Source organism: Wyeomyia smithii, chromosome 3 (genome assembly GCF_029784165.1).
Source record: "Wyeomyia smithii strain HCP4-BCI-WySm-NY-G18 chromosome 3, ASM2978416v1, whole genome shotgun sequence".
In the NCBI taxonomy this organism is placed as follows: Eukaryota; Metazoa; Arthropoda; class Insecta; order Diptera; family Culicidae; genus Wyeomyia; species Wyeomyia smithii.
Window position 1 is genome coordinate 113,107,643 of NC_073696.1, and position 17,840 is coordinate 113,125,482.

Consider the following 17,840-nt stretch of genomic DNA (forward strand, 5'->3'; position numbering starts at 1 on the left):
TGATGAAATCCAAGATGACGGCAAGATCCAAGATGGCAGCCAATTTTTTTCTACTTCAAATGAAAGCTCTATCATTCCTCTTGAAAACTATGTGTTGGTTGAAGGAGGTTTAATGACAAATTCAAGAGAAATAAATCAATTAAAAGATCAAGAACTGCTCAAAAATCAATTTTTGTAAAAACCGATTTGTGCCCGAGGGGCCCATCAATATGAACTAACCAAAGTGGTTTTCTCATTTTTCCGCTACTTTCAATCCTTTAGACATGAAAATATCCTTTTTGAGAGACCTCATGTCCCCAGTGGGACGGTTTCAGCGAGAATTGCTCTAATAGAAGGCGAAATACAGCAAAAACTTGGGTGTCAAATAAATGTTGTGTGAATAAAAAAAAACAAAAAAAAAACTCAAATACATGCCTACACGAATGATTTCGTCCGCCATGGCAAAAGTTCCGGTTAAATACCGGAAGGCCGCTCGCAAGGGCGTCGATTAATTTGTAAGTAAACTAATTACCTTTCATGGGAAATTCATCAAACTCAATCTGTCTTAGTTTTTCTTATCACCATCCGAAAAAAGTCAATTTTTTAATGCAAACGTTACTGAGTGATTCTTGAATGTCTGTACACCCACCGATTTGAGTCTTTACATTAGAGCAATTTCAGGAATACTGAGCACCACCGCAGTGCTTCCTACTAGCTATTTTTAAGCATTATTACTGAAACATTTTTGCAGCCTAACATTGAATTAAAATATGATCCTAATTACGTGGTTCATAGATACGATAGAATTCAGGGCTCCGGTTTTGAAGGTGATTTGCGAAAATTCACCAGAAATCGTTCAAAATTCTTTATAATCGGTGAATTGAACGCTAAACATCGATAACGGAATAATTCTCAAAGTAAATCCAATGGCAAAATTTTATTAAATGATTGTTTCTCAGGATACTATTCTATTTTTTCTCCGAATAGTCCTACATGTTTTTCTTCTGTAAGAAATCCATCAACATTCAATTTGGTACTAACGGATCAAAGTCATGGATGTAGTGAATTGATCACACATGCTGATTTTGATTCTGACCATCTTCCAATAACTTTTTCTATATCACATAAATCAGTTTTGAACCCTATGAGCTCTTTTTTTTAGTAAGGGGGGGATTTGTTAGTAGCTTAAGTATTTATGATAAATATTAGTAAAAAATGAGTATGTGTGTCCAATCACAAATGGTGATTTCTCAACACTGTTAGAAATTTGTAATTTTATTTATTAGGATTTGTTTGCTTTCGCAATTAAAACTTATCATTCGTAGGGATTTAAACCTACTTGTCAAAAGAAGGAAAGTAAACTAATAAATAACTTAATTGCTAACTTATTGGCTATAAAGAGAGCTTATCGTAGCAATTGAGGATTGCAACGATTTTTGTCGAAAATTGTTAATAATTTTATTTGACATAGCTTCTAATGTTTCAGCACCAGTAAGTCTATGTAATTCGAGTGTACCAAACCGAGAAGGACGCTTCAAAATCATTTTCAGAATTTTAGGGATTTAAACCTACTTGTCAAAAGAAGGAAAGTAAACTAATAAATAACTTAATTGCTAACTTATTGGCTATAAAGAGAGCTTATCGTAGCAATTGAGGATTGCAACGATTTTTGTCGAAAATTGTTAATAATTTTATTTGACATAGCTTCTAATGTTTAAGCACCAGTAAGTCTATGTAATTCGAGTGTACCAAACCGAGAAGGACGCTTCAAAATCATTTTCAGAATTTTATTCTGAATCCATCGGAGCGTTTTCTTCCTTGATGAACAGCAACTTGACCAGATTGGTACAGCATAAAGCATTGCTGGTCTAAAAATTTGTTTGTAAATTAAATATTTGTTCTTTAAACAAAGTTTAGAATTCCTGTTAATGAGAAGATACAAACATCTCGTATATTTGACACTTGGCTTGTATACTCTCAATGTGTTCTTTGAAGATAAGTTTTTTATCGTAAATTAGTCCCAAGTACTTAACCTTGTCAGACCAACTTAAAATAATCCCATTCATCTTGACAACGTGATTATTATTTGGCTTGAGGAAAGAAGCCCTAGTCTTATGTGGAAAAATTATCATCTGAGTTTTAGAAGCATTGGGAGAGATTTACCACTTTTGTAAGTAGGAAGAAAAAATATCTAGACTTTTCTGCAATTGACTGTATATGACACGAAGACTTTTTCCTTTTACGGAAATGCTTGTGTCATCGCAGAACAATGACTTTGTGCATCCTGGAGGCAAATCAGGAAGATCTGAAGTGAATATGTTGTACAGGAACGGACCCAAGACTGAACCTTGAGGCACACCTGCTCTGACAGGAAATCCGGATTTTGAATTCTGATAGACAACCTGCAGAGTTCGATCAGTAAGATAATTTTTTTTTAAATTTGATTAGGAAAATTGGAACATTAAAAGTTTGCAATTTCGCAATCAAACCTTTATGCCAAACACTGTCGAGTGCTTTTTCTATGTCTAAAAGAGCAGCTCCAGTGGAATAACCTTCAGATTTGTTAGCTCGTATCATATTAGTAACTCTGAGCAATTGATGAGTAGTGGAATACCCATGGCGAAATCCAAACTGTTCATTTGCAAAAATTGAATTTTCGTTGATGTGTGACATCATTCTGTTAAGAATAATTCTCTCAAACAGTTTACTTATTATAATTTTTGCATTTTTCCATAATTTGGGAAAATATTGGCATCGGTAAACCTTTTAAATTGTCACCTAGTAAAATAAAGAACTGAAAAAAAAACTAGGAAAACAGCGGTTAATCAATCATGAACTCGCTTTCAGTGGCATACAAAAAGGTAGCAAATATTTTAATACCATTTCCAAATCTTTATAGTCTTGCTACGAATGTCTTGATTGACAGGTAAAATATTGCTCAAGATTGTAGTGTAATAATTGGAATAAACCTCGTGCAAACTTGACCAATCACAAGCTCGCTTTCGGTAACTTGCTGGTTATTTATACAAGGAACTGGGAAGCGAAGCTTATTATTATAACGAACAACCAATAACAGTCCAGACGTTTGATTTGCATTGTATGGAGTACACTTTCATGTTTGTTTTGCATTTCAAATTTTCCAATTTATTTTTTTCAAGACTGAAAATTCGTCCATGTTTTCGTGAAACAATCAGTATGCGAATTTTGACATTTCATGTAGGTTCCGAATTAAATGGTTTCTTTGGCATCTGTTTATTTCCATTGTGTTTTTCTAGACTTTCATTTGCGATCCGAGGAAAATAGATCTGAAACCACATTTTATTCCACCTGGTAAAAAAATTCATGTACTACTTTTCTCTAACCAAAAATGTTTCTTCATGTTGTCATTTTGAATTGCTTTTTTTTCTTATCATAGTGGGTTACCACTTTGATTCTGATGGTTCACAACGGTAGGATGTAGGGATGGGCGATACTGACAAGAGTATCGATGCTTTGGTATCGCAATACTTCAAAAAACTTCGATGCCAGGTATCGGAGTATCGGTAGGAGGTGTATCGATACTTGATACTTCGAAAGCATGGGTATCAGACTCAATTTTTTTTTAAACTGCAAATATCTGCGAATCAACAAAAATCTGCACACAAACTCTAAAAACCTGCGTTTCGAAGACAAATGTGCACATCTAGTATCCCTGGAGAGAGGCGGTTGCTGGTAAAAATAAAAGACTAACGATGCTGCAAGTATCGTTTAGAAAGTATCGATACCGGTACTCATCTTTCGCGGTAAGTACCGATGCCAAAATACACGATACCGCAGCCCCTAGTATCTATACCGTTGGTATCGATGCCAGTATCGCCCATCCCTACTAGAATGAAATAACTGTTTTTAATTGAACAATTTATTGACTTAAAATTTTACTAAATTCGTTCTTGGAAAAAGCAGCTTGTAACTTTTTTAAACACTATTTTTATTTAACCTTCCTAGCTTTGTTTATTGTTTACTCACGCTGTAAATAGCAGTTAATGGAACTAAAAATAATTATAACTTACCGTCGTACAGTATTTCCGATTATGACTCTTGCTGTAGATACTGAAAACAAACCCCGGTAGAAACCTGAAAACCACAAACCAATGTCATCCGTTGCCAAGCAAAACGAAAGGGCGACAAACAACAACTGAAGGCGGAATAAACAGCAAACAGAGGGCTTTTCAATGCAAAGTTTTGCCAAATCGGCGACCCCTAGTAATTAAAACTACCAGAATTCACTTTTTTCATATTATTAAATAAATTTTCTTTATCATCGATTTTATTTCATCAATATGATACATATTTATAGATAATGTCGTTTTGTTCAGCGTTTTTTTTTACTTTTTTGTGTGTTATCATCTCATCGTGTAGCTGTTCTCATTACATTGCTCATCATAATCATCATCAATAATAATAATAATAATAATAATCATAACTGTAATAATAGTAATAATAATACATCACTTTGAAATCATAACCGCGTGTGAGTGTTATGTTTTTTTTTTGTTTTGTTCTGTTGCGTTACTACTGAGCTATGGATTGTTGTATAGTCTTTTGTTTAACTGCTTTGTTTCGTGTCAAGTTGTGTGTGTATGTAAATAATAGAAGCGCAATCAGTATACTAAATTGATAACTCGTACTCTTCGTACCACAACTGTTGTGTTTTTTATGACGTGTTAATGCACTCATTCTTGCACACGTTATCATGCTGGTCTCTGATTTTTCATTTAATTTGTTTAATTACTTTCACTATACTTGTTTTGTTCATTAATACTATAATAACTTTTTACAAATTTCATCGTTTGCTCTGGCATTCGTTCTCATGTAAGTTTTTTCTTTGTTTTGTTGTAGTTATGATCTATGTGCATAATTATCCTCGATGAACTAACGAGACACGCCGAACAAAACATTGATCTATACGAAAACTAGATTAACGTAACACAGAGAATTTGCTTGTGATAAATTAGATAATCGATTTTCGTTTTGTTCCGAATTAATGCGCACGGGTTCCGTAATCACTAGAGAAGGTCGAATTAAATTGGAATAATTGGAATGGTTATAACTGAACCTTTTAAGTGTTCGTTTGCCTAACAGAGGAAATAAAAAACAACCGAACAAAATATGAAAAAAAAAACCTAAACAAATCTCGTTCTCTCGCATTTAATCTCAACTCCGAATATCGGCAAAGAAAAATGAGGCAAGAAAAATCATCGATTTTATCGCAAATCAGCGATTCTGTAGGCTGCTGTTTACCTCACTCTATTGGAATAACAAGGCGCAAACCTGAACGGATAGTGGATGAGCTTTCAGAAACAAACCGAACTTTACCCAATATTTACAATACGCGTTTTAAACTAGTCCCATCTAATGTTGGCTTCTTATTTCTCTCTCTCTTTCGCCGACAGCCTCATGTTTTATTCTACGTTGCTTGTCTGGGATCTTCTCTCTCTCTCGCTCGCGCACACTACCATTCTTTCGCACATAATTTTAGCGCAATTAGTTACTAACCAATTAATTATAATAATTTACAACCACACTTTCGCGTGCCTTTTATCCTTTCCTATAAATTAAATGAGCACTGGCTAAATTTGTCGTCTTTGATTTATTTTCACTTAATATATACTTGTGTGAGTGCTAGTTTGTTTTTTTTTTCGTCAGTTTCTCGTTTTATGTTTGTTTGTTTGTTGCTTGGGTTGATTGTTTGCATTATATGATAAAATTTTTTACTCTCCTCTCCTCTGGTTTACTAGACTATTCTTATTTCGTTCTTTGCTGCGTTTAAAAAGCTGCTCGTTTGTTTTTCTTTGTAGCGGATTCTCTAACTCACTGTTTTGCTCATCTCGGATAGGCAAAATCGTCGTAAAGATTACGACAGACTGTCGTCTGTTGATTTTGTCGTTTTGGTATCTGTTTTAAGTAAGTACTTGTTCGAGATCTTGTCTGCTGTATGCAGTGCTAAGATGAGGGACGTTTTGAAAGAAGAACTTTTCTGTAAATAAGCTGGAGAAAAGTTTTGACGGAATACTCTTTCCAAGGTGCTTAACCCTCTGAGGTACATCCAGTAAAGTAACCGTGGAAAACGTTCAGTTGAATTGAGTTCGCACCGGGGAACGTCTTAGTTTTTTCGAAGTATAACGAGCCTCGATGTCTTAATAATTTTTCAAATTAAACTTCTTTTTGGAACGAACGAACGAACGAACGAAGTCGTTGTGTCGAGGACGGTGAAGAAGAGCACACGGGAGAAAAGGGCTTCGAAAGATGATAGATTTCTCTATTCGGTTTTCTCGGGTTCTCCTTCATGCTCGTTTACGCGCAGATTTAGGCGCTGCTGACTGGCAGACGAACAGGCGGACCTACGTTCAGCCGTCGTCGGAGATGATTCCGTCGGCTGCAGGACTACTGGAAGATTTCCAGAAAGCCCGACGGCAAAAAGCAACAAACAGAGCCATTATTTTACCGAAGGCAAGGATTAACTAAGAGATGACTCCATCTGCGGTGAGCGTATTATGATGGGTTTGTTATATTCCAGGTTCTCAGATATGTCGCGGGTTGTATACATCAACGGGAGTTACAACGCTTGCTTTGTCGACACACTGTCAAAACATTGGCTGTCAAAAGCAATCTTTTTTGTTGTTGTTCATGAAATTTTTGTAACGAATTAAAAATCAATCCGTCTGTAGAATAATAATTGCTCGCTTAGGCAATTCACTGATGCATTTTGATTTGTTGTTAATAACCTCGTAACAAGTGTCAAAAAATAAAATGAGAAAATTCAAACAAAAATCAACATGGAAGATTATAAGCCAATGAAGTAGTTTGATTAGAAACCCCACTTTTATCGCTTACAAAAACTTATTCGTTGAATGTTTCATTAACATTTTGGAAAATTATTTTTTTCATTAAAACGTACTTCGATATTTTTTTTATCAAATCGAATTTATAGTATTTAAAGTTTTCTTGAACAATTTAGTATGAAAATGAAAACATTCGAACGTACTTATATCTGACAAAAAAAGCCGTCGGTAGTTTAAAATTTATAGACGGAGGCCTTTTCAATGCTGCGATCTGTCGGTAGATTATGTCAAATGCTATTATCTTACAACATAAATTAAATTCGGATCATATGCAACATAATTTTGTAAGTTTCACCAGCAAGTAATAACGATTCTAAAGTCATTTTTGAAAGTAAAACACTATTTTTTGCACCGAAAATACGATTTTTTTCCTAACAGTTCGAGTATACCAAAACTAATCCTCAAATGTCAAGTTTAGAGCAAAAAAAATCTGTTTTTTCGCAGGATCACTATTGATAACTGTTGAAATTCATTGAAATAAATATCGTAGTAAACAAAATACCTTTAAAATATAACTCGATTATTGAATTTCATAACTTTTCTACACGAATACCCACAATTGGAATTGTATGTAAAATTTTTCATCAAGATTTTTGTATTCTTTTGGCAAAAATTCTACAATTTTAGAGCAAATTATTTGACCAATCCCAAACTACAATCACTTTTGCCTCAACCATCAATACCGTTTTTTTTTCATGAAATATTAACGGATTTTTAATAACCACTGAAAAAACAAAGCTTCATTTTAAATAGATTTAGAGAATTTTTTTAGTCTCAAGTTTACTTGACAGAGTCAACTTCATGCATTAACTTCATGATCTGTTTTTTAGTAATTAGTTGTCAGGATTGAGTGAATGTTAGTTTGAGATAAAGATACTGAAAACAGGGCCATTTGCAAAATGTACCCCAATCACAGCAAAACATAGCGGTTCAGAATTTGTTGACTGACATTAAATTTAGAATCTTTTTATAATAAATATAAATATTCTAAGCAACACTTCTGAATTTCAGCAAAGTAATATCACTGTTTTTGTTTACGAATGGAGCAAAAACTGACAATCAATTTTTTTGTGAATCCCGCCAAAACTTTGATCATCTAACAAGGCAGATAGTTGCTAATGAACCATCTGATGAAGTGAAAAAAGAGCGTTTCAGTGCCCAAAGAATCTCAGTGGGCGCATCCGTCGCTGCTCACAACTTCAATAAAATGTGAAAAAAAAGTAAATATAACTCATTTGTCACGGTCTGGTGTAACCCAACGTGCGGCTACAAGCAAGAGAATGACTATCCATGTTCCGATTAGAAAAGCAACACGCACGTTCGTCGCTTCGGACCTTAAAGTTTGAAGAACTGAGACGCTTCTTCTCCAAAGCAGCTTAAGAGCCGCAAAAATCCCCGACGTGAAAAAAAAACATTCTCGTTGCGCCCGCCTTATGGAGTTGGCTCTAATGAAGTGATTAAGGTGAAAACGCTCTTGACGCAGATTAATTTTACCGTCAGCCTTTCTTCGGTCCTTTGTTTCAACATTTAATGCTATCGGCAGTGAATAAAATAAGGATTGGTTGGCGCGATCTAGTTTCTTAAGGTTTGATTAGTTTTAATAATTCACCGGCAGCAGCAGCAGCAGCGATAAACTGTTATGGCCCGTTTCGGCGTCCCTTCGGTGAATAACAATCGAACAGGATTAACATAATTTCATTTTAATTTACGATCAAGATCCAGACAACAGGTTTGACAAAATCGAACGAATTCGATTTTTTTCACACATTAGATAGAGAGTGTAAGACTCCAGTGGCGAGGCGCAGGATAAAAAAAAGACCTCGAAATAAGTGACGATTTTCCTTTCATTGCTTGACGAAAATAAAATCACAGATTCCGAGACGAGTTTTACGACCTTAAACGAGACTCGTCGGCAATTTCACCCATCATCGCTCAAGGCCCGGTCGAGTGAGGTGCCGTTAATGGGCTCATAAAATTGTCACTCGTAAAATTTGGGATCGAATCCAAATCACTCGATTCGATCCCCTGTTGTTTCGATCAGCTTTCTTCTCCTTCACCCGTATGGAAAATTATCGTCTCATGCTCTTCCACCAATCAATGGCTGGTTGTCTCCAGCTCTCTGTTCTCCGCATACTAACCATAAGATTTTTAATTAGAATCAGCTTCAAACCCGCCATTACAAGGTTTAAAGGAAACGACCAATTACGGAAGCTTATGTTGCCGATCACACAAGAGTCAAAAATAAAACTTTCAACTCACAGTTATGAAATTATTATGTCCCGCAGACTTCAGGACTTGAGCGTTCAAGTATCGCTTACCGTGTCCAAGACGAAAAAAAAAACAGTTTCATTGCGGACCAGCCGCAATTTCTGTTCCTATTTCTCCCTCACACACAATTAATTGTTAAATGTTGGAAAATAGTTTTCGACGGAATAATACTTGAAAACTTTTTATTTGGGTCACAAATGGCTGCACCGTCGTATCGTATAATCGTTGTTGTCCACTACTTTCGAGCTCTACATCAGACCTCCTGTAACAACCGTTCGACCGACCAAAATTCACCCGGTCGAGTGGTTAAACAAGAATCAAAAAAGTTTCACCACTCGGCGAAGCCTAAATTATTTTGAATGATTTTCCAAAAAAATCCCTACACTTATCAGAAACCACCTTTGGGCACTGGCGGCAGCAGGGACCTGCCCTGCACTCTGACGCAGGTCTGATGGACGAACAATGGCCAGTGTCGGTTTTGTTCCAGCAGCATTGCGCAGTAAAACCGAGAAAATTCAGCTAAACAAATAGCAATTAATTCAAATTACCTGTCAGCTGTTGGCTGATTTTTTCGAGATGATAGTTTTCGTGCTTGGTCATTTCGAGAATTTTGTTTCACGCGTTTGGTCGCATTTTTTGGTTGTTTGAAACTAACTTTATCCAAAAAACATGCTTTTCGAGTGAATCCTTGATACGATACGATCATCGTTGTCCTACAATTTCGATATACTCAAAACGAGACGTTCGCTCATGACGGATAGAGAACCGTGAGTTTCCGCTTATACAAAAAAAACACTTGCAGCACTACTTCGATTGTTCAATCTAACTATGGCAATTTGGCGTTTTCTGTTTTTGCTTATAGCAGCAAACAAACTAGAACTCGGACCATTTTTTTCTGGCTACTGCTTTCGAAATTATATATGTACACAGAGATGAAGGATTGGTTTAACATTACTTTTAATTTCTGTAGCTTTATTTCAGTTCTTTTATTGTTAGCTTTCAATTTTGAAGGAAGAAGGAGGAAATTATTAACAACGGCTCTTAAAAGATATATCGATTTAGAAAATAAAAAGAGAATAAAAATAGCATTTCAACTTCTTCTAGTAGGTACTGAACCGAGAAGTTCAGAAATATACATATTCAATCGTGTACTTTGAAGCAAAAAAATAGTAATATCACACAGTGGTTTTCTTCTCTTGGATTGCTCTCGCCACGTACGATGGGGAGACATCGAACTGTCAACAGGCGCACGCGAGACGGACTCAGAAATGGGAAATTTTCAAACTTAACAACACGTCCGCGAATTTCTCGACTATTATCAAATCGTGGAAGGAAACACATGAATGAGCAGAGGGTTGATTAAATGATAAAAGAGTAGTAAAGTGAAGATTAGAGGGGCGATATGTCCATTAGATGATTAGCTCTATCGGTACTAACACAGTTGCTGATGTGATGAAGTTGATGTCCTAGACTACTGTTGCTGCTGCCACCGCCACTGACGTCGACTCCCGGCGGAGATGCCGATGATGCGTTGAGATTATGGCCAAGGCTGAGACTGTTACAGCTGGATCCACTGCCACCGCCAATTCCGCCCCCATTGCTAAGATGATGGCGATGGAGGTGATGGTGGTGGTGCCGGTATGCTGACAACGGAGATGAAGACGAGGACGAGGACGATTGCGGTGGCGGCGGATGGCCGTGGAATAATGGTGGACCGGTTCCGGTGTTCAGCACCGGCGATAAAGGCGGTGCCAGCGCCGCCGGTGAAGACGAGGACGTAGATTGTAACCCGACAGAAGTGGCCAAATCTCACATATGCGAGATCGGAGCCATCGTCCGAAGAACTTGTTGTTGCTGGGATTGCAAATCCGGCGATACACTGTGCTGGTAGTGCTGCATAAGGTTCCGCTGGTGTTCCGTACTTTGCATATCTGGCACATGGTACATGTTGATCAGATGACTTAGATCAGGTCCGCCCGGTTGACCGTATTCACGTTTCATTATCAGATTATTGTTGGTGGATGTGGGACTAGGCGACACGGGTTCGGATTTAACGCTGGAATCGCTGGGACTATGGCTTTGGCAGGAGAGTTGGCTACCAGGTTGATTCAGACCGTACGGCGATCCTGGTTGCTGCTGGATTGTACTGTAAGGTGATCCGGGCTGCTGAAGACCGTAAGGAGACGTTTGTCCACCAGATACGGTACCGTACATTCCGTAGCCGGTTGCATTCATGTACGAGTTAAGGGAGCCCGTTGAAGCCGCGTTGTGCATCTGGCCCATATCGTACCGGTGATAATTGCTCATGTAGTGCTGCTGTGATTGATAAGCCGCTGCAGACGCATCGTGCATCATATACCCATTGGGCATGTAACCGTTTGGAGGCATCTGGTACATATCACGATTTGCAGCTGCTGCTGCGGCTGCTTGCTGGGCGGCTGACATTGAACTCGTATTTCTGATGGAGTTTCCTTCGCTGGATTGCAAAAGTGATCCTACTCCAAGAGGATATTTCTCCTTGGTTTTGGTCAATGTCTTCGTCTTCCGACGGGGACGGTATTTGTAGTCGGGATGTTCTTTCATATGGACCGCTCGCAGTCGCTTCGCTTCGTCAATGAATGGACGCTTCTCCGTTTCGGACAGATCTTTCCACTGAGCTCCCAACCGTTTGGAAATTTCCGAATTATGCATCTTCGGATTATCTGATGCCATCTTCCTCCGTTGACCACGGGACCACACCATGAAGGCATTCATCGGTCGTTTTACGCGGTCCGCATTCTGTTGGGCTGCCTTGCTTGTATTGTTATTGTTATGATTCACGGCTCCACCAGATCCTAGATGAGTGTGCCCGTGCGTCTGACCACTCGAGGTAATATGATGATTAACAAGTCCCGTCTGAGGCGGTGTCTGCTGTTGAGAACCTTGATTTGGCCCATTTGGACTGAGCCCCGAACCCGGTTGTAACGGAGATCCATGCGGATTGTTATGGCTTTGGCCGTACGAGCTGCCATTGTTGCTGTGAGTCAAATGCTGCTGATGGCCGAGATGCTGCGACTGATGACCCAGCTGTGATTGTCCTATGTTCATCATACTCAGCGATCCCAACGCACCATACGGTGACGTCGAATGGCCGTGTAATGATGACGCATGATGCGGCGGCATGGTGGCGTGCAGTATGCCGCCCTTCATGTCGGACTCCATGGTCAGCATTTCGTCGGCGGTGCTTTGCCTGTACGTAAACAGTTTGAAGGTCTTCTGTTAAAACACTCACACTTTGATTTAATCCTTTAAGCCTGTGGTACCACAGAACGAAACTAGTCTTCCTGTTTCCAACGTGGAAAACAATACATCCAAACACAGACAGAATTCACAAAACATTTAGCATGCTTTTCTTCGCCCATGAACAATCATCATTTTTGTTTACTCTCCTCTTGCATAACTTGCATCCAATCTTCGGGATGCACCGAGGCCACTGACACTGACTTTTGCTTTAAAGTTGTAACTTTAATTCGAACAATCGCTTCTTTGTTAATTGAAACCTTCACCCCCTTTAGATTGCCACTACTAGTGGCCGGGTTCTATTGTTAGTAGTTTTTCTTTTGTTTAGCTCCACGCTCTCTCACTCACTCTCGTCCACGGACAGCGACTGCACTGTCTCGCTCTCTATTGTTATGTATCTTTCGACACTCTTTACCCCTTCCGCGAACCGGGTCTGTGCCAATTCAATTCATCGATAGTACAAAAACCGAAATAATCATAATCATTACACAACAACAATACACACACGGAGAGAACAATTCATTGACCATCGGAACGAGCGTACTCGTCGGTCGGGACTTTGCGAGAGCGGAGATTTGCACGTCACTCACTTTCACGGGCCGCAAACGTACGCACCAAAGACATGCGGACAATCGAACTGAACGAACAAAAAAAATACAATCTACTCTTCACTGGGACTTGAATCCATGACAAATCGAACGCAATTCTTGCACTCCGATTAGACTCCGGAATCACTGGTTTTTTCCACTGGCTGATGTGATGCACAAAGAAACACGCGACCGCCGTCGAACCGTCTACTCTGTTCAAGAAAAAAGGTCTAAAACTGCCGGCGAGAACGGCCGCAAAAATGCCTCTATACAGCTTCGAATTGAGCACCCTTCTGTTTCACTGTGAGCGCTTGGGAAAACCTGGTAGTAGCCAGCAGACCAAACCAGACACACCAGCAGATTGGCATTTACCCCCACCAATCGAACCGAGCCCGAAGCAGCCGCGCCTGTCGCCTCATAGCAAACCAATCACAGCGCAGTCACGTACCCATACAACCAAAACGACGACGCATAAACACACCGTGTTTCAGCATAAGCCCTGTAGTATGGATTGATTAATATGCTGCTCGTGTCAGCGGACTCTCTCATTGCACGCTCTTCCGACTGTGGCAACAGCTTCAGCAGCTTCGCGCTGACTGTGAAATTCTCACACACACAGTCATAAACAGCACCAATACTACGAAAGAGGGTAGAAAACGGACAAGGCAAACAAGCATAACATGATTTACATCTCACCATGCAACGCAAGCTCAATGCTATGGGCGTGGCTTACGCCTCACTTTCGCTCAAATGCTATAATATCTACGGCAACGTTGCCAAATTTTCACTGACGATGCTATAAAATTTTAAAACGGATGATTTAAGGTCAAATCAGTGTAATGCCATTCCGAATGAAAAAATATCAGAACCTAAAGCGAATAGATCCATCGGAAAATCGAAAGAGGCATAGAAACCAATATATTTATTGCGATTGGCGGTACGTGCCGCCGCCGTGTCCGCAAGCCGTCTACGTCCGTACCTACTCATCGATACGAAAGGGGAATCGTACCACGGTTTAGGTGGAATGAAAAATCATTTTATGAATTAATGCTCTGGCCGTCTATTTTTGCGATCCACTTTCGCCACTAGGTATCGCCCTCAATCGACTCGACGGCACATTCCACTTACACTACTGCACGTGTTCTAAAATACTTCTGCACGGGGAGACCTGGGGACGGCCTTTCCCACATTTGGGGCTCGTTCCGACAGAGGATGCGGTGCACAGTGGACACAGAACTAGTTGTTTGAACTTTCTGCCTGAACTCCGAAGTCGCGTACCGAAACGGCAAAAACATTTCCATACACGACGCCGAGATTCGAGTTATTTTAAATAATAATAATTTTATTCGTTTTTCTGCCCAGACCATTCCGCCGAGTTCGACTTTGTTCCTGGTCCGCCGCAATGTACAGAGGAGTCTCGCGTTGGTCTGTCCACGTGATTTAAGGATTCGCTATTGTTGTACGACTCCTGGAATCAGAGACGGCAGCAGCAAGGAGCAGAATTTTGTGTTTGTCTGATTGTGATTCATTTTCACTCTGGCACTCTGGGTCGTGAATTGGCAGTCAATACCAGGGGAAGAATACTGTCGGCTCGCGTTTTGTTCCTTCCTACGTACACGCAGACATATGAAGCGAACTCGGTGCACGAGCAAAAGGACTTCAAGTGTTTTGAACTGAATTTGGAATAGGTAGGAAAAGCTGTCACATCCTTGAGCTTTCCTGACACATTTGAGGGACCTGAGGAATCACGTTTAGTAAGCGAAAGAAAGCGAATTGAATGAACTAATGTACAAAGGAACAAGAGGTACAGGCAAAAAATTCAACAGCGAGTGTTTGCAAACCAAACGAGCGAAGATAGGTGTAATCCTGTTTTCCGGTTTTTCGTGTGGCGAATAATGCCAGGAACAGGGTCTAGTTTTGTCCCCTTTTTGCTGCATGACTCTACACATTATTTAGGGAACAACATGTAGACACGCAGTAAGCGCCGTAGCGGTGCGGGGAAAGTACAACAAGCAGAAAAACTCTGCTGCCTTCGTGAGTTGGATTCCAGAACACGCAAGTTTTTTAGAGAAGGGGCGAAAAAAGTGAGACGCAAATTCTAATTTAAAGTTTTGATTAAAGTGCAACACCACCGAAACACAGTTTACGGGATTTACCAAAGGAAGAAGGAAATTTCTAGCAGGTACTTTGCCTCCGAAGGTAATTATGTTGCGCTATTGAAGCGACCAATCCGGAGCAAGTGCACAACCTAAAATGAAAAATAAAACTAGTGTTACCGTGTAACACACACACAGCACAAATGTGTGCACGAAATATGCAAACAGTTTAAAAATGGTTATTAAGAAATTTTGTAAAATATCACCCAAAAAAGTGGTGACGTTTACGTGGTGAAAAAAAAACGCATTATACTTAGTTATTATTAACTAAATTGTGTTTGAAGTTTCATCAAAATCTGAGCAAGTGGTGCGAGTTTCTGAATGTTGTCACATTAGCTTGAGCGGAATCACACGGGTGCAAAAAGCGCTACATATTTTTATTCGTTGCACTCCAAAAGCTCATACCGGGAAAAATGAAATATTATAGCTATTCAACCATTCCTGTGAATTTTGGTGTCCCTAGCCACTAGCTTTTTTCAGAGACTTAAATGCATTTTCTAGTGAACATAACTGTAAACGACGAACCTGGCGTGCAATTACTATGCGGCACTCTCACGTAAGTTGACGTGGTTTGATAAAGGCTAGGGGCACCAAAGTTCATAGGAATGGTTGAATAGCTCTAATCTTTCACTTTTTTATTTTGGTGCCCCTAGCCATTACCAAAACGCTTCGACTTCCGTGAGAGTCCATATAGTAATTGCTCATCAGGTTCGTCGCTTCACCGTTATGTTTACGAGAAAACTCATTCAATTCTATGAAAACCAGTTAGGGGTTAGCGGGGTAAGACCGCCCCCTCAAGCAATTCTGTTTATAGAAAAAAAAAGTTGCGGCTGCAATTTCATTTTTTCTTCGCTAAGAGGTTCTTCCATTCAATACCCGCATTTAAAAAATAAGAACTGAAATATTTTTGTTTATTTTCCAGCTTTTTTTTTAATTTTTAAAAATTCATTGAAAATGTGCAGATCTTTTTCATGCGGGGTAAGCCCGCCCACCAGCGGGGTAAGATCGCCCACCATTTTTTGAGGATAAACAATATTTTAGGGCCGAAACGGTTGATTTTATCGGTATAGTGTCTCTGACAAAGTTGTAAATGGTATTTCATTTTCTTTTTAAATAAAATATACACTGTGAAAAATCTGAAAAAAAAATTTTTTCTAAGTTTCAACTTATTTTGTTTTCTGATTATTCAAGTTCAGATCAATGTTTAGGTAACTTTTTTGGTTTTCAACATAAATAGATTTTTCAGAATTGGGGGTTTTCAAGATATTGAATTCATAATATACCTATCTTTAAGCTAAAAATTAAAACTCGTTAAACCTGCCTGTATGATTCTTTTAAAGACTTATTATGTATAGAAAAATACTAATAATTATTATTTCTTTTATTTATATTTTCAATTTCCTATGTTCTTTTTGAAGAACAAAATTATCAACGACTCTATACACCAAACAAACCGTTCAAAAAAAAATTCTTCACAAAAATTGAGCTATTAATATTTCTATTACTCCATGATCCAACAACCATAAAATTTTAGCTTACCTTTTGCAGATTTTACAGGCAAAACATGTTTTTTCAAATAAATTTGAAAAAAAAAAATATATTTTTAATTCTATTTTTATATCTTTTCTTTAAATTTTTTAGAGTGTGTACTTTTTTCGGAAGTAAAAAACTACTATTTTCAATTCTGCCGGAGACGTCATACCAATCAAACAAACCGTCCTGGCTCTAAAATTATTTTGGTTCATTAACACCATTTTCACACAGGTTTACTTTTTTCAAAAATAAGTCTTGCTAAAATATATTACTAGAAAAGCTTCAACCAAATCGAAAATGGTCGATTAACATCGATGTCTTATGTGGCTTTAAGTTGCTTCATTGATCCTGTAAATACTCCCTTTGTAGTGTCGACGCATTTGGGTCTTGAAGTAAAACAACAAGCAGTTGGATACGTGGCGGTTTTACCCCTTGTATAGTGGGCGACTTTACCCCCAGTGGAACATTTTCATATTTGACCGAAAAAGTAGTCAAAATTACAAGATTACTCACGGCCTTCGATATTTCCGAAAGAAGATAGATTCAGGCAAGCGATTAAACGTATATTCACGAACAAAATAATAGATTTTTAGACTGAAAAACCTTAAGTCCCGTTGCCGCAAAACAATAGCGCATTGACTGGTTGCCAGCTGAAAGGTTGTTTTTGATTATTTCTGCGACCGTTCGCGCAGTATCAAAACAGAAAAACGTGCAAAATGTTATGTAGTTATACTGTAATAGACACGTTGAAGAAATTTTTCAATTATTTTATAACTTGGTAGTAAAACTACAGTGGGCGGTCTTACCCCGCAGGGCGGTCTTACCATGTTTACCCCCTAGTGGCTAGGGACACCAAAATTCACAGCAATGAATGGTTGAATAGCTATAATCTTTCATTTTCCCGGTTCAAGCTTATGGAGTGCACCTGTGCTGACCAGTGTTAACAATAATACAATTATAGTTGGAAATTATATTTTTGAGCTTTCATTAAACTATGGTCAGTTCTCAAAGCCTCCCGTAACTTAGCCAAAATTCATATTATTGAAAAAAATGTAAATTTTTGGTACTTTGAAACTTGTAATAACAAGTTAAGGAAGGAGACACCACCTAGTCAATCAAATTGAAGTAACGTTATCAAATCAGATAAAATTACTTTG

General features: G+C 38.6%; 1 protein-coding gene across 1 annotated transcript in view; it reads right to left on the reverse strand.

Annotated features, from left to right (window-relative positions):
* Nucleotides 1–4,240: 4,240 nt before the first annotated feature.
* LOC129726672 (transcription factor SOX-3-like) overlaps nt 4,241–17,840 on the reverse strand; it is a 50,668-nt gene continuing 37,068 nt past the window's right edge. Inside the window, exon 3 of the mRNA XM_055683635.1 lies at nt 4,241–12,357. Within this exon, the coding sequence (XP_055539610.1) occupies nt 10,938–12,357 (1,420 nt within the window). The 3' untranslated portion in view covers nt 4,241–10,937. The remainder of the gene's footprint in view (nt 12,358–17,840) is intronic.